The sequence below is a fragment of the Myotis daubentonii genome, chromosome 18 (genome assembly GCF_963259705.1).
Source record: "Myotis daubentonii chromosome 18, mMyoDau2.1, whole genome shotgun sequence".
Lineage (NCBI taxonomy): Eukaryota > Metazoa > Chordata > Mammalia > Chiroptera > Vespertilionidae > Myotis > Myotis daubentonii.
Genome location: NC_081857.1, coordinates 40,998,534 through 41,024,702, shown reverse-complemented (window position 1 = coordinate 41,024,702; position 26,169 = coordinate 40,998,534). Strand labels below are relative to the sequence as shown.

The 26,169-nt window shown below is 44.7% G+C and overlaps 1 protein-coding gene across 1 annotated transcript in view; it reads right to left on the bottom strand.

Moving 5' to 3' along the window:
* Positions 1–1,771: 1,771 nt before the first annotated feature.
* Positions 1,772–26,169, bottom strand: part of COL11A1 (collagen type XI alpha 1 chain) — a 143,226-nt gene continuing 118,828 nt past the window's right edge. Inside the window, exons 50-67 of the mRNA XM_059673716.1 lie at positions 22,108–22,161; positions 21,019–21,126; positions 20,705–20,758; positions 20,191–20,244; positions 19,218–19,271; positions 16,644–16,697; positions 16,369–16,476; positions 15,643–15,696; positions 12,489–12,542; positions 11,520–11,627; positions 11,004–11,057; positions 10,872–10,907; positions 10,725–10,778; positions 9,367–9,616; positions 8,053–8,165; positions 6,405–6,473; positions 4,726–4,959; positions 1,772–3,483 (exon numbers count right to left, since the gene is read on the bottom strand). Coding sequence (XP_059529699.1) covers positions 3,337–3,483; positions 4,726–4,959; positions 6,405–6,473; positions 8,053–8,165; positions 9,367–9,616; positions 10,725–10,778; positions 10,872–10,907; positions 11,004–11,057; positions 11,520–11,627; positions 12,489–12,542; positions 15,643–15,696; positions 16,369–16,476; positions 16,644–16,697; positions 19,218–19,271; positions 20,191–20,244; positions 20,705–20,758; positions 21,019–21,126; positions 22,108–22,161 — 1,659 coding nt within the window. The 3' untranslated portion in view covers positions 1,772–3,336. The remainder of the gene's footprint in view (positions 3,484–4,725; positions 4,960–6,404; positions 6,474–8,052; positions 8,166–9,366; positions 9,617–10,724; positions 10,779–10,871; positions 10,908–11,003; positions 11,058–11,519; positions 11,628–12,488; positions 12,543–15,642; positions 15,697–16,368; positions 16,477–16,643; positions 16,698–19,217; positions 19,272–20,190; positions 20,245–20,704; positions 20,759–21,018; positions 21,127–22,107; positions 22,162–26,169) is intronic.

Below are 26,169 nucleotides of genomic sequence, written 5' to 3'. Positions count from 1 at the left end.
TTGCAATTACCCAGCACGCAGGGGACTCGCACTGTGACACCAGTCAGCTTCGCTCGGGCCCTTCTGTCATGGCTTCCCCTGAAACGCTGTGTGAGCTGCTGGGAATAGGGGCACGTCCTCAGGGGGGAACCTGCCCGGATCAGAGTCTGACGCCGTGGTCGGTTCGGAGCCTTGCCTTTCCACTCTGTGCTCTCTTTGGCGCTCGCGCTCTCTCTCGTGTTGGGTGGTACGGAAGGACCCGGGGGGAGGGAATGCGACTTATTTATGGGGGCTTGTCGGGCATACAGGGTGTCCCAAAACTACGCATGCACACTTTGAATAAGTATGGAGGCAGTGCTTATTAAAATACATTCCATCTTCAAAATGTAATCAGACCAGCTGCTAAGGGTGTACACATCTTTTTTGGGACATCCTGTATTTATATGGCTTGCAGTTAATAGTTATGCATAATGAATGCCAGGAATGAATAGAAATGGTTTTCTAGAATAATCCTACTACCCAGTGTTATGATAACAAGAAAGGTCTGAGACAGTTTACCACGGCATGCGTGTCATTTGGGGCCCAGAACCTGAAAATTATGGAATGAGTGCATGAGAAGGAAGGTATAAAACATACAGAACCAGTCTGTGAGGAATTCTCACACATGTATAGTGAGCGTATGAAAGAAGTCTGACAGAACTCTCCTTAGATTTAAAAGGATCTAAAACCTTACAAATACTCACCAGTAACAAGATGCAATTTTGAAACATCTCTAAGCTATTGATAATGAGAATATTTTTAATCTAATATGCGAGGGGAAGAAACTCACTCTTTCTATAGAAATTATAAAATTTCCTATGAAAAGGCACTCAGAAATGGCAGTCAAAAAATAAGCATGTGGAATAAAAGTATTACAGTAGTTCCTTCAGAGAATTAGTAAAAACATGGATATTTTCCAGGATTTTCTGATTATTTTTGGTGTTGGTCCATTTCATAAATGAATACTTTCCTGTAGTATCTGTACTCATTTTAAGCAGTACCTTCTGTCTTTCTTGTATTGGAGATTTTGTATTTTTCGTAGAGAAAGGCCAAATTTTATGGACATCTGGCCCAGAATCCACCCATGCAGTGAAGTATTCTTCTTCATGGTCTGTGCATGAATAACTGACACATAGAATATGCTTTTTGTATTCCACTGAGCTTCCTTTTGTCTAGATTAAATCAATAATAAGGGAGAGAAAAAAATCCGATTCTAAACAGAAGGTTGTAGCCATACATAAAAGGCGTAGGAAGTAGTTCTATTGAGTGCCAAATTCGAGGCTATTTTGTTTAAATGGACAGCTCTCCCAGCATAGATCAATATGCACAATAGTCTCTCTTATTGCTATTCATTTATTAAATTGTCTGAGGTAGGGAACCCCTCTTCATTAACAATATTATTTCAGGGGTGATTTAGAGACGGTTAAAAAAAAGTTCTGAAAATACTTTTAATGCTGAAATTATTAATAAGTTAGAGACCTTGCAAAATGTTTAACTATGAGAAGTACCTTTGTTGAAACTTTAAATGTAACCTATTTTTATTTTGCAAATAGAGTATTACCATGTGGTGATACCATGTGGTGATCTGTTTTAGACAAGTGGAGATTTAAACAACTTTTCTGAGAAGGATAATATTCTTCTTCAAAAATGTGAAACAATTCTAACCTGGCTGGTGAGCACACAGAACCTAAAGCCTTTTCTGCAGGAGAACGCGATTTGGAACATGTTTAAGAAAGAGAATGACCAGCCCAGGTAGACAAGACTTGAGTTTATTTATACGATTCATATCTCCCTTCTCCAAAGGACATTTACAAACTTAATTTCAAAAATAATAGAACTTCTGAAGGACACACGTTCACGTTTTCATGTCAACATTACAGGTATGCGCTTTTGTGATAAATTATTGGCTGGAAAGGGTCCAGGGGAATCTGGCATCATTTAACTTAACACTTCATATCAGCAATAATAAAACATTTATTTTCAAGTCTGACATATATTACTTAAAATAGATACAAAGTTCAATTTGTAATTTTTAAAGTTTACTGCTATTTCAAGCTACCTGAAAGAAAATACCTTAGTGGAAAAAAAATGTTTTGTTTTTCATAAGTATGACTTTTAAAACAAGCACGATTAGTGACAGTCCACCATATGCACTTTAGCGGTTAGGTAGGTCTGGTAATGAATGATATTATCTTGAAAGAAAAGAAAGAATATTTGTTGGGCAGGTGCAGGTAAAATAATTTTTGGAGACTCTTATAATATGCAACCTAGAATCCAATTCAAGAAGTTGATTTGTTTTGAAAAGTATAACATTGAACATATTCATAAATAATTGCTTAGCTTCCCACTTTGAATATTAACCTGGGTAGCACACCGAAGACAAGAGGTGAGATAAGGTAGTAACAAAATTGTACATCTGATTGATGGAGGCATCCGTGTGTTTTTAAATAGCTCCTCATACGCGTTTTCCTGTCCAAAAATATAAACTTGCTTGTTTTCCATGTATATACAAGTAGCCTGTGGGATCCTGGACTCTGGAAAGAAAAAAAAAGTTGAGGTATAGCACTGAATAAAGCATCCAAATGCGTCTATTTGGCTGAAATTCATCCACGTTACTGTCAGCAGAGAAGTTGATGGACGTGCGCCTCGCAAAGTCTTCAGGTGTTTGCACCTCTGAGAAATTTGCTGTCGGCATCGAATAACTGAACCCCTCAACGGCAATATATACAAAGGCATTTTATTGTTCATCGAAGACAGGGAATTAGAGCCATCAGAAATGACAACTTTATTTTTTTCATAATACATATATTTATTGCCATCGTAGTTCTGCGATTGTCGTAAAATTCGAGCCAGATGGAATTCAGACACACGCGCAAGTTTTGGACACGGACACAGATAACAGCATAGAACTGTACACAAAATAATTACAATTTATTCAACACACTGTTTTAGCACATCCTTCACGGATGGGAATGAGCACCATATCTTTTATGAATATATATTTTTCTCTCTTTTTTTTTTCTACAGCACCAAAGAGATCCAAATAGGAAAAGGAGAGGTGAAAATTGGGTATCAAGAATAAGGCTTGTTTCCATCTCAGCCACACTATCTTTTTTTCTCTTTTTAAATTATTTTCAAAGCTTTTGCCATGTGATTCTGCCCTCACTGATGAGGACATCAGTACCTCCTAACTGGTACATGTATACGTGACGAGTTGTTTTCTATGCCATCCTTTCTCAAAACTCGCATGTGGCATCAAATGGGTGGGTGGCACCAAGGCATGTTTCCTGTCGATTTCACATGTTATTCGTCCTAATCTCAGCCAAGAAAACAGACAGGGCCAACTTCGAATCCAAACTTCTGATTCTGATCACCAAAGTCATTAATCATTACATCAACGATAGGGACTTGGTCAATTCTTGGTGTGTTGATTTCAATCACAGTCTTTTCGTAGCCTTTTCTGGACTGTAGAGTTAAGCAGAAATTGGACAGGTTATGCAATCATTTTATAGTCTTAACACAGATGTTATTTTTCTTCTTACGCTTCTGAAGCGAGATAGGAAGATAAGAAAGGAGAGTGGAAGCACAAATTTATTATTATCGATGTCATAAGCTCTTCTTGTTATCACTTATGTCATGTGTGGTTTTAAATATTGAATGCTGACACCTCCATTTAGCCATAATTACCCAACTATAATACTCGAACATATTGCACAGCTGAAGAGAATCTTACTGAATTGATAAATACCATTTAATAGGAAAACTAATGTTGGTATTGGGTTATACGCCTACATAAATAATACATCCTTATGAGTAGAATCATAATTAAAATAGATATAGGAGTTAAATGCAAGAGGTGAGAGCACTGGTGTGTATGAATTCTGTGGATAGCGATTGGCACGTTTCTACTGGAGAACCCAACGCATCTGCTTCCCCCTCTTCGTGAGCTGCAGGGTAGTTCCTCTCCTTTGACGGGGGCACCTGCTCACTTGTAACTGACTTATCTCCAGGCAGCAGCTAAAACGGGGCTTTTGGGGCGCTCTGTGGGCCATTTTCTTATATGGAATCCCAGCGTGTGGAAAAGATACTCCCAGAGCAGAAAAATAAGACAAATAACAGTGGCATCTACACTGGTGTCATGTAGTGCCAACCACCAAGCCCTCATCAACGAAGTACAGTGCTGAGAAGCATCTGCGGTATGAACGCCGAGTCCTTGATCCGTCATTTTCAAACCATGGATTAAGGGGGGCAACAAAATAAGGTTTTGGTGATGGTGTTTTTTTCATTTCAAGAATAACTAGCTGCAATATTATTCAGATATCAAGAATAATTCCATAAAAATAACCCACGACCCAAGATTACCTTCTGTTGTGGCTTTAAAAATGTGTCTACCTGCCCACCTGGCATGGCTTAGGGGTTGAGCATTGACCTATGAACAGGAGGTCATGGCTGGATTCCAGGTGAGGGCACAGGCCTGGGTTGTGGGCTCGATCCCCAGTAGGGGGTGTGCAGGAGGCCGCACATCAATGATTTTCTCTCACTCTCTCCTTCCTGCGTGTGTATCAGAGGTTTCTAACATACTGTATTTCAACATGTCAGTGATTAGCAGTGAATCTTAACAACGGCCTTGCCTATACGACATGCGACTTGGGGCCACACGGAGGGCCGGGTGCCGCCTGTGCCCGGGGCCGTGGGGCCGCGACTCACCGCGCAGCCGTCGTGCAGCGCTCTGATGTACGGGCTGTTGTCGTGGGACATCTCCTCGTCGTTGGACCCCAGGAACCGGAGGGCTTTGCCGTACCCGCCGGTGGCCGCGTCGTACCAGGCCGCGGACTGGTGGCAGTGGTAGGTGAAGTTCTGCCGCGCGGATGCCGTCAGCAGCTTCAGGAAGGTCATCTGCACCATGTTGATGGCATTGCCTTCCACGTCCAGATAGGAAAGCTGGGGACAGAAACGCCAAAGACGCGTCAAGACTCTGCTCCTCTTCTCCGTCCTAAAGGGATAAATCCCTGTGGACAGTGACCGGGGAGCACGTGGGTGCAGCTCAGAGCCGTTTTCCTTTAAGGAACGTGTGCGCTGAGGGTCAGGGGACCCAGAGCCAGGATCTGACGCAGTCGGGGCTGTGTTCCCACCTGAGCTGCTGATCTTTGGGAAAAAATCACTTTCTTTCTATGCTTCAGTTTCTTCATCAGAAAAAAGTTTTGTTTCCAAAAAGCCTTTCCTTGCATATGTGTGTTTTCTAACAGTAAAATAGTAAAACAGTGAAAACTGAGGTGTCTCAGTGCGACGTAAAGTGAACTATGTTTATGTTGTTTGATGTCGCCGACTCCTTTCAAAATGTCATAGGATAGCAACTGGAAGTAAATTTTTACTCGCGCTCCTGCAGTTCCCATGGCGGCCATGGTCTCCTAAGGCAGTTCCGGTCTTTACTGTTCAGCTCAGACCCGCCCGCTTGTCCACTCTCAGCTGATGGACTTGCTCATCCTTGTACCGCCAGGCATAGTGCCTGGCACGGCGCAGGGGAATGTGTTGCCAGTAAACACTTGCTTTGGATTTAGTAAGAAAAATAGTTTTAATTGCAAAGTCTTAAAAACTGTCTATTTTTACCAAAGTTATAAATTGTGTTATGGGGTATAATCAACAGAGCTGGGCTCAGCTGAGACATATAAACGTAGATTTTTAGAAAAAATTAAATTCACCCAGATTATATTGAAATGAAATCTTATGGAAGTGAAGAGCACAAAATGAAATTGTCAGAATCAAAGATACTAAGTAGATATATTCCATCTAATGTTTCTAACATGAACCATTTTAATGATGTCTATCTCAGCTAATAAAATGTATATCTTATTATTTTAGCGAATTTAGTATATCTGCATTTCTTTTGATAGAAAATTTTAGATTTCTCTAAAGTCTACACCACAGTAGTGTAAGAGCCATCGGTCCTGCTTCGTATAACCTAGATTAGCACTGTCAGTGTCAAGAGAAAGGAAATTTGAGCCTCATTTACGAAGCTCTAGAGCAGTGGTTCTCAACCTTCCTAATGCCGCGACCCTTTAATACAGTTCCTCATGTTGTGGTGACCCCCAACCATTACATTATTTTCGTTGCTACTTCATCACTGTAATGTTGCTACTGTTATGAATCGTCATGTAAATATCTGATATGCAGGATGTATTTTCATTGTTACAAATTGAACATAATTAAAGCATAGTGATTAATCACAAAAACAATATGTAATTATATGTGTGTTTTCCAGTGGTCTTAGGCGACCCCCGTGAAAGGGTCGTTCGACCCCCAAAGGGGTCGCAACCCACAGGCTGGCGACCCACAGGTTGAGAACCGCTGCTCTAGAGAAACCATTGCATGTTGAGGTAACAACATACCAATTTTCCTCTCTTAAATTCACTGAACCAGCTTCCCGGCTTCTCCTTTGGCCACGATGAAATTCTCACCTGTTGCAAAAGAGCAGGGAAATCAGACAGTCGGTAAATACCATGAACAATAACATGTGTGTTCACATCAGTAATGTTCAGTAGGAGGGAGATGCTAAAGGGCCTACTCTGGATTATACAAAATGATACAAAGGGCCAACTTGGAGATGGATCCTGGGAATTCCCATTTAGTGAGGACGAGTCATTTTCTTGGTTTCCTTTCACTGCTAAGAAGAAGGGAAAAGAACCTGGTAAAGGCAAGCGAAGGGCTGCAGGGAACACAGCTGGGACGCCCAGCTCACCCCTTGCCATGGATGCCCTCCCAGCGCCAAGTGGCATCAGCCGTCTGGCGGGTACGACCAGCATCCACAGCCACGGTCGAGCCTGAAAGTCCCCCGCCAGCAACTGAGGCGGATGCGACAGAAAGTCGTTGGCGGGAAGCGAGCCTGGCCATGCCCTGCTGGGAAGAATGGCCGGAGTCTCTCATGGATCTGTGTGGATTGTTTTGCTTTGCCAAGAGGAGCGGCATATACGGCTGCCTTCTGGCAGGGAACTGGAGTCATCGGTGTAAGGGTGCATTTCCTCTTTGCCACAGGTCTTGCGGGCTCCAGGAGCTCTGTGATGCTTCGCCGCGTGCCGTGCGGGTGGGAAATGGAAGTTTGCTTTGTCTCCTGCCCCTACTCTCCACGCTGCACATAAAGCCGCTTGTTCTGACTTAGGGAGTTTCTGTGACTCAGACTCACGCCATTTCCTAAGAAGAATGTGGTTTATTCAGAAGCCATAAAGGCAAAATTTCCCACCTGTATTGTGTTCGGAGACTATAATTATGCCAGTGAAAACTCTTTCATTATATTAATAATTAGCCTTTAGCTTTAAAGATAGAACTCCAATGTACTGATACTGCTAGGTGAAAACCAAGAAATGAGTTTGGCCCTAGCTGGTCTGGCTCAGTGGATAGGGCGTCGGCCTGTGGACTGAAGGGTCCTGGGTTTGATTTCGGTCAAGGGCACGTATCTCGGTTGCAGGCGACTCTCCAGCCTGGGAGCTGGTTGGGGTTCATGCAGGAGGCAACCAATTGATGTGTTCCTCTCTGTCTTTCCCTCTCTCTTCCACTCTCTCTGAAAATCAATGAGAAAATATCCTCGGTTGAGGAAAAAGAAAGAAATGGGTTTGAAGGGACTAAATATTTCAAAAGTATGCATGTGTGGAGAATACTCTTCTTTTATTGAAAAAGTAATTCTTTATGAAACTCTATTTTCAGCATAATACACAGCTGCGAGTTCTACCACGTGGTGGGTGGCGTAAAGACTATTACACATGCACTGAAACCTGAGGATCCGCTGTGTCATGGAAAGCCCTAGAATTTTAGAGAGCACACAGGTGCAAAAAGGACACACGTGGGTAAAAATACAGGAGAGAAGTATTTGTTAACGCCACATATCACTTGGTGCCTCATTCATGTTTATGCAAATGGAATGCTCTAATTACTCCGTAAGAAAAGCAGATGAATGAGAATATGACAGCAGCATTTTCCTGTTGAGTTCAATATTGCAAAAACACGGCAGGAACTGTCGCAGTCACCACCAACGCACTGGCTTACCCCCTCGGATTTCCTGTCTGGGTAAATGCACGTCTCGCCGCCCGACGTGAAATTGCAGTAAACCTTGAAGGAATCTCCTGAGCAGCCTTGGTTAGGATCGATCCAGTATTCGCCTGGAGGCAGGGAGCAATAGGTCATGGACAAAGGTCATGGGCAAACTCATGTAGGCCTGAAAGCAACTGCATTCTATATCCAATTTCATTAGAGAAATGAGGTAACATAAATATCCACCCGTCTTTCCCACAGTGATTTCTCGTATGCTTTCGGTCGTCTTGGGGTCTATGTTTGAAGAGGTAAAAAGTGACCCTTTTGTCTTGTCTGCCTCAGAGCTGTGCCCGTACCCCAGGTCCTCTGCCTGGACACCTGTTTTCCTTCCTAGCACGCCTCTTACTTTCAGGTCTCAGCTTCCATGCCGCCTCCTCAAATAGTAACCTCTATTTCTCATGTGCAATGAGTCGCCCGTACATGGAGGCAGATATACACTCTTCCCTAAACCCCGTCGGCATTATTTACCACTGAAGGCAGCCGAGTAGAACAGCCAGGATATATTTTCTTGGTTTAGTCGTTGGTAACAGTGGAGGCGGTGGGAGTATCTACTCGGCCTGAAGGATTACCCGTGAGCATTACTTCACAGCGAGAACTCCTCCGTGCGGTAACTGTCCTCCTCCTCTGCACGGGCCCGCAGAGGCAGGTGGATTCTGTGCACTTAGAGGCCGCGTGCTACTGATGCCGTTAGCTAAGTGGCGCCGAGCACACTGTACCCTGTGGGTGACCCTGACGGTGGGGGCAGGTGGGTGAAGATGGTAAATAGGGATGAGCAGTTGCTCTGGTTGTTGGTGGGTGGATGAAACACATTTTTGCTCCAAGCTATCCTAACTCTTAAATACTCTGCTCATTGGATCAAATACGATTCAGTTACGCTATTTCATCATGTTGATTTCACTCATATTAATGTAAAGTATGTTAGGGTATAGGATATAAATAATCATATGGTAACGTGCACATATGTGTGTACACATCAGTCCCATTCTGTGACTATTACAAGGCAAAGTGCATCTCTGTTATCTATAATCATCCAAAAATGATCTTGTCATAATTTAATGAACCCTTATTTAACAGACACGGGTTTTCCAAAGCAGATCTTGCATTCTGCAGCATAAATGACTTTTTCTCTTACAAGATGGGAATTAATAAATGGTTGGCTTTCGCTTTCTTTGGAGACTGTATTAACACTTAACGAGAATGAATGAGCTGACACCCGCCTCGGAGCTGGGAGGCGCCGTACTTGGGCTTGGTCATGTGTCACTGACGTACCATCAGGGAAGTCGGGGTGGCTGAGCTGCAGGTCTTTGCACGTGCGGGCGGGGTTGGTCTGTGTGCCCATTGGAAACTTCATGTGCTCAATGTCTTGTTTCAGGGAATTGAGGGAACCGAATATTTCCTCCATCCCGTCCGAGTAGTCGAGAGTAGCGTCCCCCGCGTCGGCCTGCATGCCCTCCGTGTGTCGTCTTGTCTTCTTGGGTGACAGGATGGGTAGAGGCTGGATGACTTCCCCAGGTGGACCCTGCGAGAGAGGACACACAGGCCTTGTTTCCTGCGGATCTTAGTTATTGCTGGTGACGGAGCACGCACTGGCGTGGACCTTCATCAGCTGCCTGCTCTCGTTTATTAATTAGTCCTCATTTACATGCCTTAGCCCCACAATTCGCTTTCAGTCCCTGAAGATGAAGCACCACTTTAAGGCTCTTGTGCTAAGGAGGTGTCTACTGTGCTTGATGATAATTTATATGATGATACTTCAATCTTTTACAAATACACCTTAGCTGGTTTCAAACATTTATAAATGAACAAACTCAAAAGAAATGCTACCAGACTTGCATTTACACTAAATCGTTGATCCATATCGTTATGGGTTGAACTATGTCCCATAGAAGTCTGGAGTGCCAGCACCTCAGAAGAAGACTTTTATTTGGAAATGGGGTTGCTGTGCATAGAATTAGTGAAGTAACTGAGAGCAGCAGGGTGGGTCCTAGACTGGCCTCCTTGGAGTGAGAGAAGATGGGGGCAGAGACCGGCCTGGACAGAAGTCAGCGCAAAGAGGCGTCAGGAGAAGACAGCCACCCACGCGCCGGGCGGGAGGCCTCCCTCGGACCTGGCCCCACCGCCTCGGAAAGGACCTGCGGGCACTCTGGTCTAGGGCTTGGGCCCCTGGGACTGCTGGACAGTAAGAGCCTGCGGGGGAAGCGCACTGCTCCCCCTCCAGCTGGGAAGCAAGCCCCCCACAGGGGCCTGAAGCCTGGACATGCCAGCGTTCACCCGTGGGGGTGACTCATCGCTTTTCTTATCCTTAGACGCAGCAGGAGAACAATGCCGACCTCAGCGCTGTTTGCTCTGAGTGGCAGATATGCATTATCGGTGTGGCAGACCATCAGCTGCTTTCATGAAAACCTGACATCAAAATAGATGAGTTTCTTAAGAAACTAATAAGAACAGGACTCCCCGAACAGAGATAATGAAAGCATCTCTATTCACAGCGAAGCCAACGCCAGGACAAGCCTCGGCGTGCAGACCGAGAGCTTCCTGAGCGTGGCTGCTCCCCCTCCGCACACATTTGGAGGCGGCGTCTCGAGACCCTAAGAGCCACGAGGCCACGCTCGCCTCCACGCACTCACCGGAGGCCCCGGGGGCCCTGGCAGACCACCGTCGCCCTTCTGGCCGGCGGGCCCCTGTGGGAAAGGAAAAGGAGCGAGATGAACAGAGAACACGGCCCTGGAGGCGACAACCTCCTCGCTGCCAGGGCCTAGGGCGCAGGTACTCACCGTGGAGCCTTTGTTCCCCTTGGGACCTTGAGGGCCCTGCAAAACGCAAGAGCAAATCACAGAGATGAGGGTGTGTGTCTCTCTGGGGCATCTGTGCGTTTACTTGAGAAAGCTCTCTTTCCTGGTACTTACTGGTAAGCCTGGAGGACCAGGGGGCCCGATGGGACCAGCAGGGCCTGGAATCCCCTAGGAGAGAGGCAGCCGCGTTAGAGGGTTTTTCTCGGCCGTCACAGTGTCCTGGTTTGCATGGCAGCCACAGCGCCACGTGCAGAGGACGCAGAAATACGTGGGAAGAGCTTACGTTTCCCACTGTCTGTCTAAGAAGTCACTTTGCAAGGTAGCCTATTTCATGTTGCTTCAGTGTCTGCATGCATATTCATGTTCCTGCAGCCTTCAGAATAATGATTTGCAAGTGTTGGGGATCAATACCTGTGAGTGCAATTAACTACTGAACTGTAATTTCTGTGCTTCGAACTTGTCACGCTTTTAATTTATTTATTCTAAGGTGAAATAAATTTCTCTTTGAAAACACTACTGACTCCAGGAGATTAAAGACGCTCTGAATCGCCGCCTCGGTCAGGTAGAAAGGGCTGTGCGCGTGCTGTGTGTGTGTCACCGGGATGGGCAGGAGGTAATGTCCTTCCTCACCCCGTCGCCCTTCGCTCCTGGAGATCCCTGGGTCCCGGGCAGCCCTCTGTCACCCTTCTCGCCTTGTTCCCCCGGAGGCCCGATCAGGCCAATCAAACCAGGATGCCCCTGTGGGAGGCAGAGAAAAGAAGTGTTAACACTATAGACATCACAGCCTGGTAGTCACTTATCGTCATAAAATAATTGCACATTGAACTTGTGAAACGGAACTTGAACTTTCTGAAAAGGCTGTGGGATGAAGACCCGCTCTGCCCACACCTCACACGATCGTTTCCTCTGACACTCAGACCATGCGGGGGGCTGGGGGTCCTGTGGCAGGACATACTTTGTAAAAGTAGCCTCTTCGGTGTTTCCTGTACTGACAGGGAATTCCCTCAGCCGCAGGACCAACAATAACCAGATGTGAGGTGCTGGTGAGGTAAACAACTGGAGGTCATTGTTCCAATAAGCATCTGATTTTATGCGAAATGACTTCTATTAAGAGATTGTGCAGTCTTTAAGAGAGATACGGAAACTTAAAAATAATCCAAAAATATTCATGCCGTTCCGAAAAAGGCTTATTTTACAAAAGAATTATTTGGTGCAGCTCAGTATACATTTTGGGAGATCAAATTATTATTTTGATCTATAAGATAGTCTGTTCAAATTTTTACTTCCATGTTCAAAGCATAAAAGCGGGCCTTTTGCTATTCCCTATGTTTACTTCTGAATTCCTATTTTAGCATAACCTCGTGCTCTCTCTGTATGTCCCTACAGGGGCACTGAGAAAAGGCAACACTGCATTCTGGTACCTTCTTCATGCGACTCTCTGTGTATTGCCTCTTTTCTAAATCCATCTGGAGAGCTAAGGACTGAAGGCGTTGTCCTCAGAACAGTCTTTGAAATTCCCCATTCGGTGCTTTTAATCTGCAAACGTATTGTCTCTGCTACTAGAGTATGAAAACTGTAGGAGCACAGGCTTATTCTCACCTTCTCGCCCTTGGAGCCAGGGTCCCCTTTGAGGCCAGGTAATCCGGGGGGTCCCTAAACAATGAGAAATTACAAACACTCAGAGCGGGTGTGAATGTGGGAATCACCTTACTACCCCCCCGCCAGAGCAAGTTCGGTTTGGATAACTCGACCAAGTTTAAAAAATAATAATGACCGGGATTTATTTTTCAGAATTCCAAACTATTGTGCACATTTAAAACTCTGTGGTTGACTATTTAACCATAATAATAAAATATATTAATGATCATTTTGATTAAATAAATATGAAGACAGAAATAATAGTGTTTCAGTTGAGAAGGGTAAATTGTTAATTGCACTAATTTTAGAAGAAGGGGTTTCCAAATAACATCTATTCAATCAAATATTTTGACATTAAACTCAAATTCAAAGATGATGCTGTTTTCTAGTAAAATCTAAAAAACCTTAGTTTGGCGTACACTCGGGAGAAAGGTCGCGGTGGGTGGGAAAGCGGGTAGGAGGCTGCTTGCTGGCACGGGTAGTGTAGTGGCTACTCCTCCAGCCTGGAGCCGGGCACTCACTAGTTGGGTAAACTTGGCGTCTGTCACTTATCTCTGAGCTTTATGTAGAAAAGTATCCTAATAATAACAACCGTGGCACAGGATTGTTGTCATGAAAGAAAAACCAGTCCTACAGAAAGCACCGCCTAAACTGGAGTGCAATGTAACTATTAATTATTATTCCTTTTTGCTATGCCAATCGGCTTCCTCATCACAGTCTAACAGAACCAGCAAAAGTGCCAAAAAAAAGAAGAAACCCTAGGAATTCTAATTGCTTGGGCTTAATGGGAACTATACCAGACATTTATTTGTGTTTCTAATGCATTTTAAATCGTTTCTATGAATATTATTCATGAAGGAGGTACAGGAAATTCTTCCTTAATACCTCTAAGCTAATAATCTCTATGAAATTACAATATCTAAGGAGGAATTTGCCAGGCAAAAACCAGTTTCGAGTCATTTCCATCTGCTGGAAATAGAAAGTGGGGAAGATCTGATATGAGCAGTAGTTATAACTAACCCTCTGAACTGGGGACACATCAGAATACTAACTCTGCATTTAAAGCTGTTATTCCAAGTGGACATAGTTCCTAGTTCCCCTTTAGGATACTGAAAATGGAAAAACCCTAGAGAAATACATAATTCATAAGTAATACAGTGAACGAGAAAACGGGGGATACGTTCTTAAGTGTCTGGAACACACAGACATTCCCTGCAGCGCCCTGCTTTGATAAACATCACAAAACTCCGCTGCCTTAGCGTTGCCAGGCACTGCGATGTTGTGAAATAATATTTAATTTGGTCAAAAGCAAGCATTATGTTGTTTGAACGTGCTAATCACTATGGAACACTGCACACCTCGACCTGCTTACAGATAGTTTAAATGTAGCATAAACATAAAATCAAACTGCAGTTTAGTAACCAGGCTGCCAATTACTCAGGCCTTTGTGGTTTCAAAGAGAACGCTGTCGGTTCTTTTATTGATCAGCCTGTGAAGAGAGGGAATGGGAGGTAGTTCTAAGGTGAACACTGAGCAGTGTTTCAGCAACACTGGAGTGAATAAAACACAAATAAAAGCTTAGGCCCAAAACAGAGATGCTCACCTGCCTTCAAAAACTACAATAGTTCATTAAACACCCTCACATCCAGAACAGAGGCTGTGAATGTTCTCATGTTACAGACCAGGAACTTTCCTAAAGCCGCTCAGCCAGGCAGTGGGAGCGCTTGGTTTCGAAACCGGGGAGCTTGGCTCCAGGCTCAGTGACCTTAACCATGATCCGCTCCTCCTCGCTCAGATCAAAAGAGTTGCCCACAAACGTATATCTCGGTTAGCTGAGTCTGAAAGATCATTAAACGGCCATGAAAGATACCCTAGAGATGACTTCTCCTGCTCTCACCTTCTGAGGACCAAGCAGCATCTTCATTAAAATTAGATATCACAGTCAAACGCTGTGAAAAAGCAACAATATGTCCTTAAAACAAGCAGCCGGAGACGGGTGGGCACCCAAGCTCTCAATCTGACCCTTTCTCGGCCACACTGGGCCTGAATGGGAATGGGTTTGAGGAGGTCAGCCCCTCCCTCGCTCTGTAAACCATGTTTACCTAAGAGCCGCCTCCTGGTGGCCTGTCTGGTTTGTTTTTAATATAACCATTTAGCCAGAGGAAGTCTCCCGCATGATTGATGTTTTTTATTTCATCCAGGAAAAAGGTCAGAATACTTACTGGAAAAATCTGAAATAACAAGAAAAAAATCCCTGGCGAATTTTAGGGTGGCATTAAGGCAAAGTGCTTTCTTTCTCCAGGTCGGACTCTGCAGCCAGGAGCAGCCCGTATTCATGGAGAATATTTCCCAAATAGTGCAGACGCTGGGGAGGTGGGGGGAGGTGGGGGGAGGCGGGGCAGGGCTGGCCCACAGCCTGTGAGGTCAGGTCGCGCGCTGACTTGATAATCTCCTGCTTGAAGTCACTCAAAACTTGGTAACTTTTATTCAGTCACTAAAATAACTGATCTTTAACTTTTCAGAGAAAGTTAAAAGACACTCATGTTAGAGGAAATTCTGGTGACATTTTTACTAAAAGGAATGACCCCAATTCCCAGAATAATTAAGATTGTGAGACCCAGTTTAATGGCTTTCTAAGTATGTAAATGTCTCTGAGATGATTAACATATTCATGATCAGCAGCTTTTTGTAGAATTTAAGTTACTATATGGAAGTCCTTGCTTATTTAAAGTAGTGAGCGTCACTCGCAGAGCCTTCAGGACTGGGCCAGCGCTGCTCTTTTGAACGCAGGGCCCGGAAAGGCAGGCAGCCGCACGCATGTGGGGAACTGTCTGCGTTTGGAAAAGACCTGGCCGGGCCACTGGTGGCATTTTATTCGGAGGGGAAACATTTTTTTCATCCAAGGACAGAACAAAGGAAAGATCTTCTAATCATGGGGCATATTTTCAAAAGAACCTATCAGTTAGATTTATTTCCCTCTTCTCCAGTGTAAGACACTTCCTTGAATGTTGCACAAAATAGAGAGCAGGTTATAAGCTAGAATAACGGAAACTGTAGCTCATAAACGATTTCGTTTCTGGAATTCTCCCCTCCTAACAGGAAGGGTGCTACTCACCAAGGGACCGGGCGGCCCGTCTTGGCCTGCAGCTCCGGGGAGACCTTGTTCTCCCTGTGAAACATAAACAGGATTAATTTCTTAAATGAACAGAAACATATTCTTTTAATTTTGGAAGCAAGCAAACATTGCCTGTGGAGTCCCTCACATGGAGAACTCCTACAATTGTAAGCAATCTCGAAGCTTCTCCCTTTGTGTGGCGTTTGTCTACAGGCACAGGCGCGTGCAACACACACACACACACACACACACACACACACACACACACACACACACGGATGCACGCGCTAGGTATAAAAATATGACATATTTGTGATCTTAGGGCAGTGATGGCGAACCTATGACACTCGAACTCATTTTTTTGGTTGATTTTTCTTTGTTAAATGGCATTTAAATATATAAAATAAATATCAAAAAAATTGTATATGTGACACGGCACCAGAGTTAAGTTAGGGTTTTTCAAAATGCTGACACGCCGAGCTCAAAAGGTTTGCCATCACTGTCTTAGGGTTTCGTTTTCTACTCTGCCTTTATGAGTTAAAATTACACCATGAACTAATTAAATAGATGACATACTGAAATATTTAAGATTTTCATTATTACATATTTCCCAAATTCCCTTCAAACATCCACACTCTAATTTATAAAATAGTGCTGACACGAACATTTTCATTTAGAATTGTGGTGTGTGTGTTTTTAAAAAGACAAAACATCACAGATGCTCACCACAGGCCCGGGGATGCCCCGAAGGCCCTCCGGACCAGGCTTCCCGGCGGGGCCCTGAGGACCAACTGGGCCAGTCTTCCCGGCAGGCCCTTCGGCACCTGCTTCCCCCTGTTAGAAAATACAACACGGGCACACGTGACCAGTGAGGAAACATGTCTTGTTATTTCATGAGAAGTGTGAAGTCTAAAAAACGTGTCAATCTAGACGTTGGCTGTGTATGCAAAGCCGTGTAGGCATCAGATTTGCATACGTAAGACCTACCCCGCCGGCCTTACCTTGGCGCCCTTTTCCCCTTGCCGTCCCTCTGCGCCTGCTGCTCCTGGAGGGCCCTGCAAACATCACACAGTCAGACCTCCTCTGCGCTTACAGGGTCACCTGGGACATAAAACTCTCGGCATTCCTAAGTCTTGTGGCCAACTGATGTAGAGAAGAGGCATTTATGTTGCATAACCTCATATTCAGAGTATCAAAGAAAATGTTCTGAGCTAGAAATAAGGCATTATAATCCCCATGATATTTACATTTTGTGCCTAATAACTGTGCCGCATTATTCATGTCTTCACTTTCGGCATTTCCTAGAAACCTTTCAACTCGACACCAACAGGGGTCCGGCTGTGAGAGCCGCCACAGTAAGAGCCACACGTAAGTATCCGTAATAAACTTATTCTAAGGCCTGTAAAACTGACAATTACTGAGGAATATTTATTTCATGTCCACTCGTTAATTGAATTTGTATTGCTACTTTAACAAGCATGCGATGCCAGGTGATGGAATATTCTGCACCAGTTCAGACACAAGTCCTGAAAGCTTAAATGAGTGATCTCAAGAAAATTGCATTCATTTTCCCCAGACTCTCTTGTTTTATTTCAGTTTTTGCAATGAGTTGTGCTCAGAGTCAGGGGCTGAGACTGAGGTTGGGGGAAGGAGTGGAGACGGTGCTTTTTAAGGCTGTCATGTTTACGTTATGTTAATCAGCTCCAGAAATTATTTCTCAGCAAAATGCATGGAACAAACTTGGTTTTCGAACAGCTGTGAGGCTAACTCGGGTCTTAGCATTTCACGGCTTATTGACAGCAGCTACACACTCTTCTAGTGCCTGAAGGAAATACACTTCTATTCTCAAGTATTACCAATGCATGACAGGGTGTCCGTGTACTACAAATGACAACTTAATTCCCCTACTTGTTCAATAACTGTTAGTGTGTTGAATGTCAGTATCACTGCCACTTGCCACATTCTGATCAATATTCTATTAGGAAGGCTTCTGTGTAGGATTCACTCATGGAAAAAATGGTAATACGTGTGAACGCATGTCTTGCCATTGCTCCTTCAGCACTGGGGTGCTGGAGCTAATGGCTGTTGGTCTGTCTTTCCGGGTCTCCAGTGTGGGGAGACCGAGGAGAGGAGGAATGTTGCTGTCACAAAGCAGAGACAAAGCTTACTTAAGCTTTCATGTTCTGGTGACTGAAGGAGCGTAGTGAGAGGAGGAAGGGAAAAGGGGCACTTGGTCAATGAAGAGAAATTGCATTCCAAGAAGATATTTACTACAAACCAAATTCATTTCTGTCAGAGAGAAATGTCTGTAAATATCAACTCACATTTATGTTGCTGGGAGACCAAAGGAAAACCTACTACACTCTGTCTACAAAGATGGGTGTGTGAAAATGCCCCTAAAATTAAGCTACCAGGGGGGAACAGCTCGGTCCCTTTGGATTTCTTAGGGAGACCGAGCCCAAGAAATACACTGAGTGGCTAGATTATTATGACCACCCCAAGAGTACTTCATTGGGCCACCTTTTGCCTTCAATACTGTGGCAATTCTTCTTGGCACTGACTCCACGAGATGTTGAAAGGTGATGTGAGGAATCTGACACCATGCCTGAATAGCACTGTCCAGTCTGTGAGATTTGATGGTTGTGGAACCAGCTGCCTGATGGCTCTTTCAACTTCGTCCCACAAATGCTCAATTGGATGGAGATCTGGTGATTGTGGGGGCCACCTAAGCAAGGTAAAGTCTCCCTCATGTTCTTGGAACCACTCCTGCACAGTATGAGCACTGTGGCATGGCGCATTGTCTTGTTGGAAGAAGCCATCTCCATTGGGATACGCCATCACCATGACAGGATGAACTTGATCAGCAACGATACTTAGGTATGTTGTGCTGTTCAGACGTTTATAGTGGTCTGGCCCTCTTGCAACTTCAGCGCGAAATTATAGCTGATTTGCCTACAAACATCAGGTGGTCATAATAATCTGGCCACTCAGTGTATACTTGGTGTTTCCCACCTATCCACGCACAGAGTATGTGGCAAAGAGACTAGAGGCGGAGCAGGCCTAACTGCTGCAAGAGGCGGGTCCACAGAAGCTGTTATAAAACAGCACAGCAGTAAGGACAGGGAGGGAAATCTAGCACCTGCTGGAACCAACATCTCAACAAGGGCTCTGCTTCCAAATCAGAGACGTGTGCCCATGGAAAGCGATCTAACGTTTCCTGCTGATGGCTCCCGGGCCCATTCCCTGGATCCTGCGTCCAGGTTTTCACAGTTTCTTAGGTAGCCCTGGCCTGTGACAGTCCATCTCTCTGGGATGCTCTGGAGCTGACGCTAACAGCCCAGGACAGCTACACAGAGGCGGCTGCACAGACAGGGGAGCTGCCCTCACTGTGACCTGTCGGCCCGAGTGTGATCCAGTTCCAGAGGTATTTTGGCAAACTTAAGAAATCGCCCTCTTCTCCAGGACGTACATTTCTCAGCGTCATTCTAATGCACTGCTTACATAAATAGTATATGAATTCACACACATAGTGGGTAACGCGTAGAGGTTTCCAATAAATCTTTTTAAAAACTTACTCTTTTCCCAGGAGGACCTGGCGGGCCCGCCTCACCAGAGGGGCCGGGAGGACCCTGTAAAATGAGAAAAATACATTAAAGCCACTGGGTGCTGTTTTACGGCCACAGCATTTTTCAGAATCAGGACTGAAACCAACCCTCCTGCTTCGTCTCCCACATCTCCCTCCTGGAGAGTCCCCGCCCTTCTCCAGTGACTGCGCCTGCCTTTAGGGACTGTAGGCAGCTACCTGGGGAAGCCTCAGAGCCGGAAGAAAGCGGTCAGAAATACTGTGTTCCTTTAGAAAGTGCTCATTTCTCTCTGACAAGCATCCAGTAGACGTGCTGACTATAGAATCGCGTGGGCGGCAATGCCACTCCGCTCGCATACATCTGTGCAGCCATGGAACGATGCGTGTCCACCCTCCCTGCGCCACGCCAGCATCGCCACGCCCAGGAGCAGGCACCTGCCGGCGACGGCCCGGCGCCACCTGCACAGAATGAGCCCGAGCCCCGCGGGCAGATCTCCAGGGGGGCGCTCTGGACACGGAGCTGTGCTCGGGGAGCCGCGTGTCTCTGGCTCCTGCTCGAGCCCGTGCCCGCCCTGACCAGCCACACGTGGCCACAGCCCACTCCTGTGTCATTACCAGCAGCAGCAGCAGATAGCCAGTAACCGGAGTGCATGCGCCGGACAGGCCTGAACCTGGCTTTCCTTTCTGGTCTCGTGTGTGATTTCCAAACGACTTAGAGTAACACGAATGGACAGCTGAATCTGATGCAGTCAGGCAGAACCTGCTGTGACTACATTTTTTTTTTATTATGAAGGCTTTGCTTATATTTCTTAAATCACATCGAGTTAGAAACACTCCATGTAAGTTTGCCTTTTAACTGGAATTGAAATATAACTGATAATTCTTTCAGAAAAAAATGTTCTTTCTGATTTTCTTAAATGCCTCGAGGCTCGGTAAAGATGAAATAAAAGTGTGTGCTTCCTCACCGGCTGCCCGGGGTCTCCATCCTCACCCTTGTCACCACCAACACCATCTTGACCCTGTAACGGGAACAGAAAATGAGCCCAATATTTCTCACTGTTGATTCACTTTGATCTGAGAAAAGGGTACAGTATACGGTCCTAGTCCTTGAGCTAAATTATTACCAGGAGGACACAGTATTCTGCTCTTTCTGTTGTTCTTTTAAGGACTATGGTATCTCTCACACTTTCCATAAAGATTTGTGAAATTGTGACCGCATCAAATTTTAATAAAATTATTTTTGTTGATGAAACGTATTACAGATGTCCCCCGTTTTCCCTCCCACGGTCCCCCGCAGACCTTCCCTGCACTATTGTCTGTGTCCATGGGCTATGCACTATGCATGTAAGTTCTTTACTTAATCTCTCCCCACCCCTCCCCCTTCCCTCTGAGGTAAGTGGTTATATTTTTCTGTAACTATTAGCCACAGACACACTGGGAACACCCCCCCTCCCCCGGGTTATTTTCCACGTTACTCACCGCAGGGCCGGGCTCGCCGGGAGGACCTGGGTCTCCAGGAAAACCAACAGGACCCTAGAAGGATGTGTCCGGAGGGAAGGAAATAAATGAAAACTATTTTTTAGGTATTCTGACGTTTACGAGGTACAAGTCATGGTATGTCCCTGTGAGAATGTCTCCCTTCTTCTCTTAGCGCTGCTACAAGTGAAGGCAGTCCCTGGAGGCTGGGGGGAGTGTCTGCAATGAGGACCCGTCAGTCTCATGACTTCTCGTCTTCCTGCGAAAAGCTCCAAAGTGGCCTTGGCTTCGGTGCCACTTGGAAGGGACCCACTTACCGGGTTGCCTTTCGGGCCATCGTCCCCTGGCGGCCCCTTGGCGCCGGGAGGTCCAGCCGCGCCGGGGGGCCCTGCTTCCCCTTTCTCGCCTCGTTCTCCTTTGGGGCCCTACACAGCAGGAGAAGAGCGGTTACCTTACAAGCTCCAAGTCAAACGTGTCCCCAGCTTTCAGGTGTTTTCATCCATAAGCCAAGCGCGGCTCGAACTGTAGTTTTCGAGGACGCTGGAGATCTAGCCTCCTCCTCAGACAGGGAGGATGTGGGCCTCGGAAATGCGAGACCTGCACTGAACTCCGAGCTGCCACTTCCTGGCTGGGCTTCTGGCAATGCGTTGGGTTCCCCAGGCTTCCTACTGGGAACGGGGTCACCTTGCATGACCAGATGAGGAGGCATACGAAAGAGAGGACCATGCTAGTGACAACCCAAGCAGTGGTCGCCACGCAGCGTGCGCTCTTACAGAGTGAGAGCCACACCCGAGGGTCCCGTCCGTGCTCTCGGGACGCTCCAGCTCGCTTCCCACTGGAGGAGAGCCCTGGAGCCTTTTCCGTGTGTGAACCAGGGTCTTAGCCTGCACGTCGGGGCAGCGGGCTCTGGGCTGCAGGGCGCTGGGCTAGGAACTGTGCGATGCAGAACAGCTCCCCCGCTGTAATGAATGAGCCTCCCTGCCTTCAAGCGCCACCACCAAACACCTGTCCAGACGTTTCCCAAGGCTTCCCCCAGGGGCCACACTCACGCCAGGTTTAAACGGATCTCAGTGAGAACGCGGCCATCTTAACGCAATTTAAACTTTTTTTTGATGTAGCATGTTGGTCTGTTTATTTCTCTTGTGGACAACCCACCACCAAACTGTAGACGATAAACAGCTCAAATCTGAATGCTCTGCCTTAGGAAAATGTGACTCATGCGACGTCTACATTAATCAAAACATGCGGAGGACGTGACGAAGTATCCCACAGACACGCTCCGCACGCCTGCTTTTCTTAATGGAAAGGCACAGAAACAGCTGAGTGACGGCGAGGAGTGGGTCACGTGTCACAGACGCTCAGGGGAGCCCCTGGCCGCCCCCCGGAGGAAAGGCCCTCGCACTTACCCCCGTGCCTGCTTCCCCGGGCGGCCCTGGGTTTCCCGCTTCTCCAGGTTCACCCTGAAACGGAGAGATCGGGTGAGCATCAGGGCACGGACGTGAGGGCTCACCTTTGTGAAACCGCCTTCAGTGACGGCCGCGATGTTTGAGACCAGCCTTCAGTCAGTCTCGTCTCTAAAAGGCCAAGAGACTTTTCCTGTGACTGACTTTTCCTTCTCAGGGGAGAGGCCACAGCTACGACTCTCACTGGTTAGTTACCAGGCAGGCCATTCACCCCGGGTGCCACCAGCCTCACAGGACAGACAGCCGCTGCTCCCAGTCCAGTGGGTATTTGTGCTCCGTCACTGTTCATACAATTAAGTCTATGGATTTAACAATTTCAGGTATTTTTGTAGCAAAATGTGAATTTAATTTATCACTGACAAAAAGCAAATCTTTTGGTCGTATTTTGATTCTCCTGTGAAATGTATTTAGTAGAGGCCTAAAGAACATAGAAACAGGATGTATTCATAAGATGCATAAAGGCACATAGATACCAATTAAAACTGCTCCCTTTGAGGATGTGCCTATTATTAATTTGGATGGTTATTTTTCTCCCTTAGCAGACTGGTAACTAAGCCTCCAAGACTAATAGGTTTTAGTTAGGAAAGCCTGTTACTAATTCTTTGAACTTAGAATGCTGGCAAATAATATTCTATTCAAGTAATCATCCGAGAGAATATAACAGTACATTCATGTTTATCCGCCAGATCAGAGGTACCAGCAATTCTGAGGCAGAAACGGTTCTAAAGTTTTTAAAAATGTAAGGCCTGAATGCTCTTTAACATTTAACTCTACTCTCTCAAATATTCCCATTGCTCATACATTTGTTTGAAATGCATTACATTAAATAGAAACAGAATCCCAGGGCAAGGCTATCTTATGTATATAATTCCTTCCTTGATGAAAATATGCACATATTTTAACTTCATGAATTATCTGCATAACGACAGAAAACATCAAGTACTTTCACTCTGTGTAAGTTATTTTCTTCTCAAGATGAGTAGCAAATATTTCCAGTTTTTAAATAAATCGTACAAGTAATATTTATTGAAATAATATTGTATTTATATTATTTACAAAGCAATGAATCATTCAGCCATCTGCGTATGATGGGATGATATATGTGATATTTCTGTCATTATTCATTATTCATATCCTCAAAATAAATCTTAAGTAGTTTGCCATTCAAATCAAATGTTTTCTACATGAAACAGTATAGTCTACTGCATGAGTTCACTTAGGTGTGAAATTTAAACAGTCGAACTCATACAAGGAGAGAGTAGCAAGGTATTTCACAAAGCATACCTGTACCAGAACATCAAATTGTACATATTAAATGTATATGATTTTTATTTGTCAATTATAGCTCAATAAAGCTGGAAAAAACAACAACACAGGAAATCAGGCCCTGGCCGGGTAGCTCAATTGGTTAGAGCGTCGTCCCGATACACCACAGGTTGGTCGGTCAGGGGATCAACCGATGAATGCATAACTAAGTGGAACAATAAACAACAAATTAATCTCTCTCTAAGAAGTACACAAACACAGGAAATCTATTGACCATGCACAAAATATCTTCTGAGCCACCACGTTAACCCCTGGTGAGACCACAGAAATTGGAACTAGAGGGAAAAAAAACTATTTTTCTAGTCACCCTCTGCATATTCTGTGGTTGTGTTTTAATCCTTGTCCACTATAAAGTTAAACTAGATTCTTAAGGATTATTTCCATTTTTTCAAGTGAGGAAAATGACAGGTGGCAAAGAGATGGGTTTGAATAATTGTTAAAATTTAAAGACAAGTTTTTACTACAAAATGCTCTTCATTTAGAGAACACATCTATGTTCATTTGTCAAAAGTTCATATGCAAATTACCTTTTGTGTATTACAGGCAGGTGTGCACAAAATAAGTGAGCAATTATTTAAGAAGAAATTAATGTTGTGTAAATGTTAAGTAATGTCCCACTTAAAGGCTTGTGAATAGGACAAAATTCCAAGTAAATAAAATGTTACGACACGCCTACATCAAATGGATAAATCTGTATTTCTCGTATCAAGGCTACACCATATTCCTTCTAGAAAGTCATAATTAATATGCAATAGTATAAATTCTGTAGAGCAGGAATGTTATAATTTTAAACTGTCATTACTCAGCATGCCACCATTTTGCCCCATTCTATAACACCCTTGCTCAGGTTGATAGCAAATGGCTCTGTATGCCTTTTGTCATAAAATATGCATTAAATCCTCAGGCCCTGTGCTGATACACATCTCTGTTTTGAGGAAACCGTTCAAATGCAGAAATCCATCTGTAGCAAATATATATTCTATGGAAACAGGCTACCCCTTTTTAAGCAGAGTGCAGCATGACTAAGGGATACGCTTTTCTTGCCCTTTATTTTTTTCATTGATTTGTGACTAGAAATAAGTTTTCCAAAATGAAAATGAGGAAGCATCCAGCCAGAATCAAAGCTGATATCAGAAACCTGTAATCTACAGCAAATGACATTACTCCAGATGCTGAAGAAAATTAAAATCGGAAGTGCATTTCTATCTGGCTGTCACACAGAAGCATATTTTTTTTTTGAAAGAGAAAAATGAAAAGTTTCTATGACGGTGACACAGGTAGAGTCCGCCACATCTGGATTGTAGGAAGTGGAATCACCACCCTGGCCAACTGAGTCATTCTCTGGAGACTGGGCTTGGCTGGGCCAACAGACAGGCTGTAAGCACATGGGAACAGCATGGGAAGGGAGGTGCACACAGCTCCAAGCATCTGGCGCCCGTGTTTGCCCAAGAGTCACACAGGAGGAAAACCACCCAAGAAGCAACCAAAGTCCTTACAACTGTTCCCCCTGCACCCCAAAGCTCTGCAGAACGAAGAGATGGGCTGAAAAGGCTATTAAAAGGTTTTAAAATTTGCTATGTGGGCAAAACTAAAAGTAGAGACAGGTCTCACAACGCTCAGTCAGCATTTAGCCAAGGGGGGAGCGGTGACGCAAAGGGGGGGAGGGGTGACGCAAAGGGGGGGGGTGACGCAAAGGGGGGGAGCGGTGACGCAAAGGGGGGGAGCGGTGACGCAAAGGGGGGAGCGGTGACGCAAAGGGAAGGAGGACAGTTGTGTCCTCATCTGTGAGACAGGGACACCATCAGACAGGGCCTCTCCTGCCTCTGTTCCCATGACAACTGAACTCAGTGAAAAGGATCTTTCAATTCCACCCCCAGCTCACCAGCGCCTTTTCAACACTAAGCTCCCAATGTAAGAACATAAAGAGATAGTCAGTCTAAAAAATAGCAGATTGTTTATGCAGTAACAATTCAGTCATAACTTTAAAGTGCTTCATATGTAGTAATTAAGAAACCATTTGAATAATCACATAGGCATGGCGGGTAGCTCATTGGTTTGAGCATCATCCCAATACGCCAAGCTTGCTGGTTTGACCCCTGGTCAGGGCACATACAAGAATCAACCAATGAATGCACAAATAATTGGATAAACAAACCAATGTTACTCTTTCTCTCTTCCTCCTCCCTCTCTAAAATAAATAAAAATTTAAAAAGAATAGTCATATAGGGTTAATTACATTGATAATACTAGGATGTAAGTGTTGAGCAGAAATAAACATCCAAATAATATATTCTAATTCTATCACATTACTTTTCTGAGCTTTAACATTTTAAATTAAAATAATTAAATTGAATACAAGATATATCAAAAAAATTTTAGATCAAACAACAGAACTTTTTGCTTCTGATAGCATTTAATTAATAACTAGAAAATTCAAGAAACTTCTGTTGTTTCTACTGGATAATATTTTATGTTTTGAAATTTCACTTTTGGCCACCAAAACTGATAAATATCTTAGTTTTTACATAAAGCAAAATTGATGTCAAGTTTTGGAAAATTCCATTAAGAAATGAACATGAATGCATCAATAATAAATCAGAGAATCAGTGTGCTATTTGCACCAGGGGGAGGAGGAGATTTTTAAACGTGATGGTGTTCATGAGAAAAGGAAGCTATCTC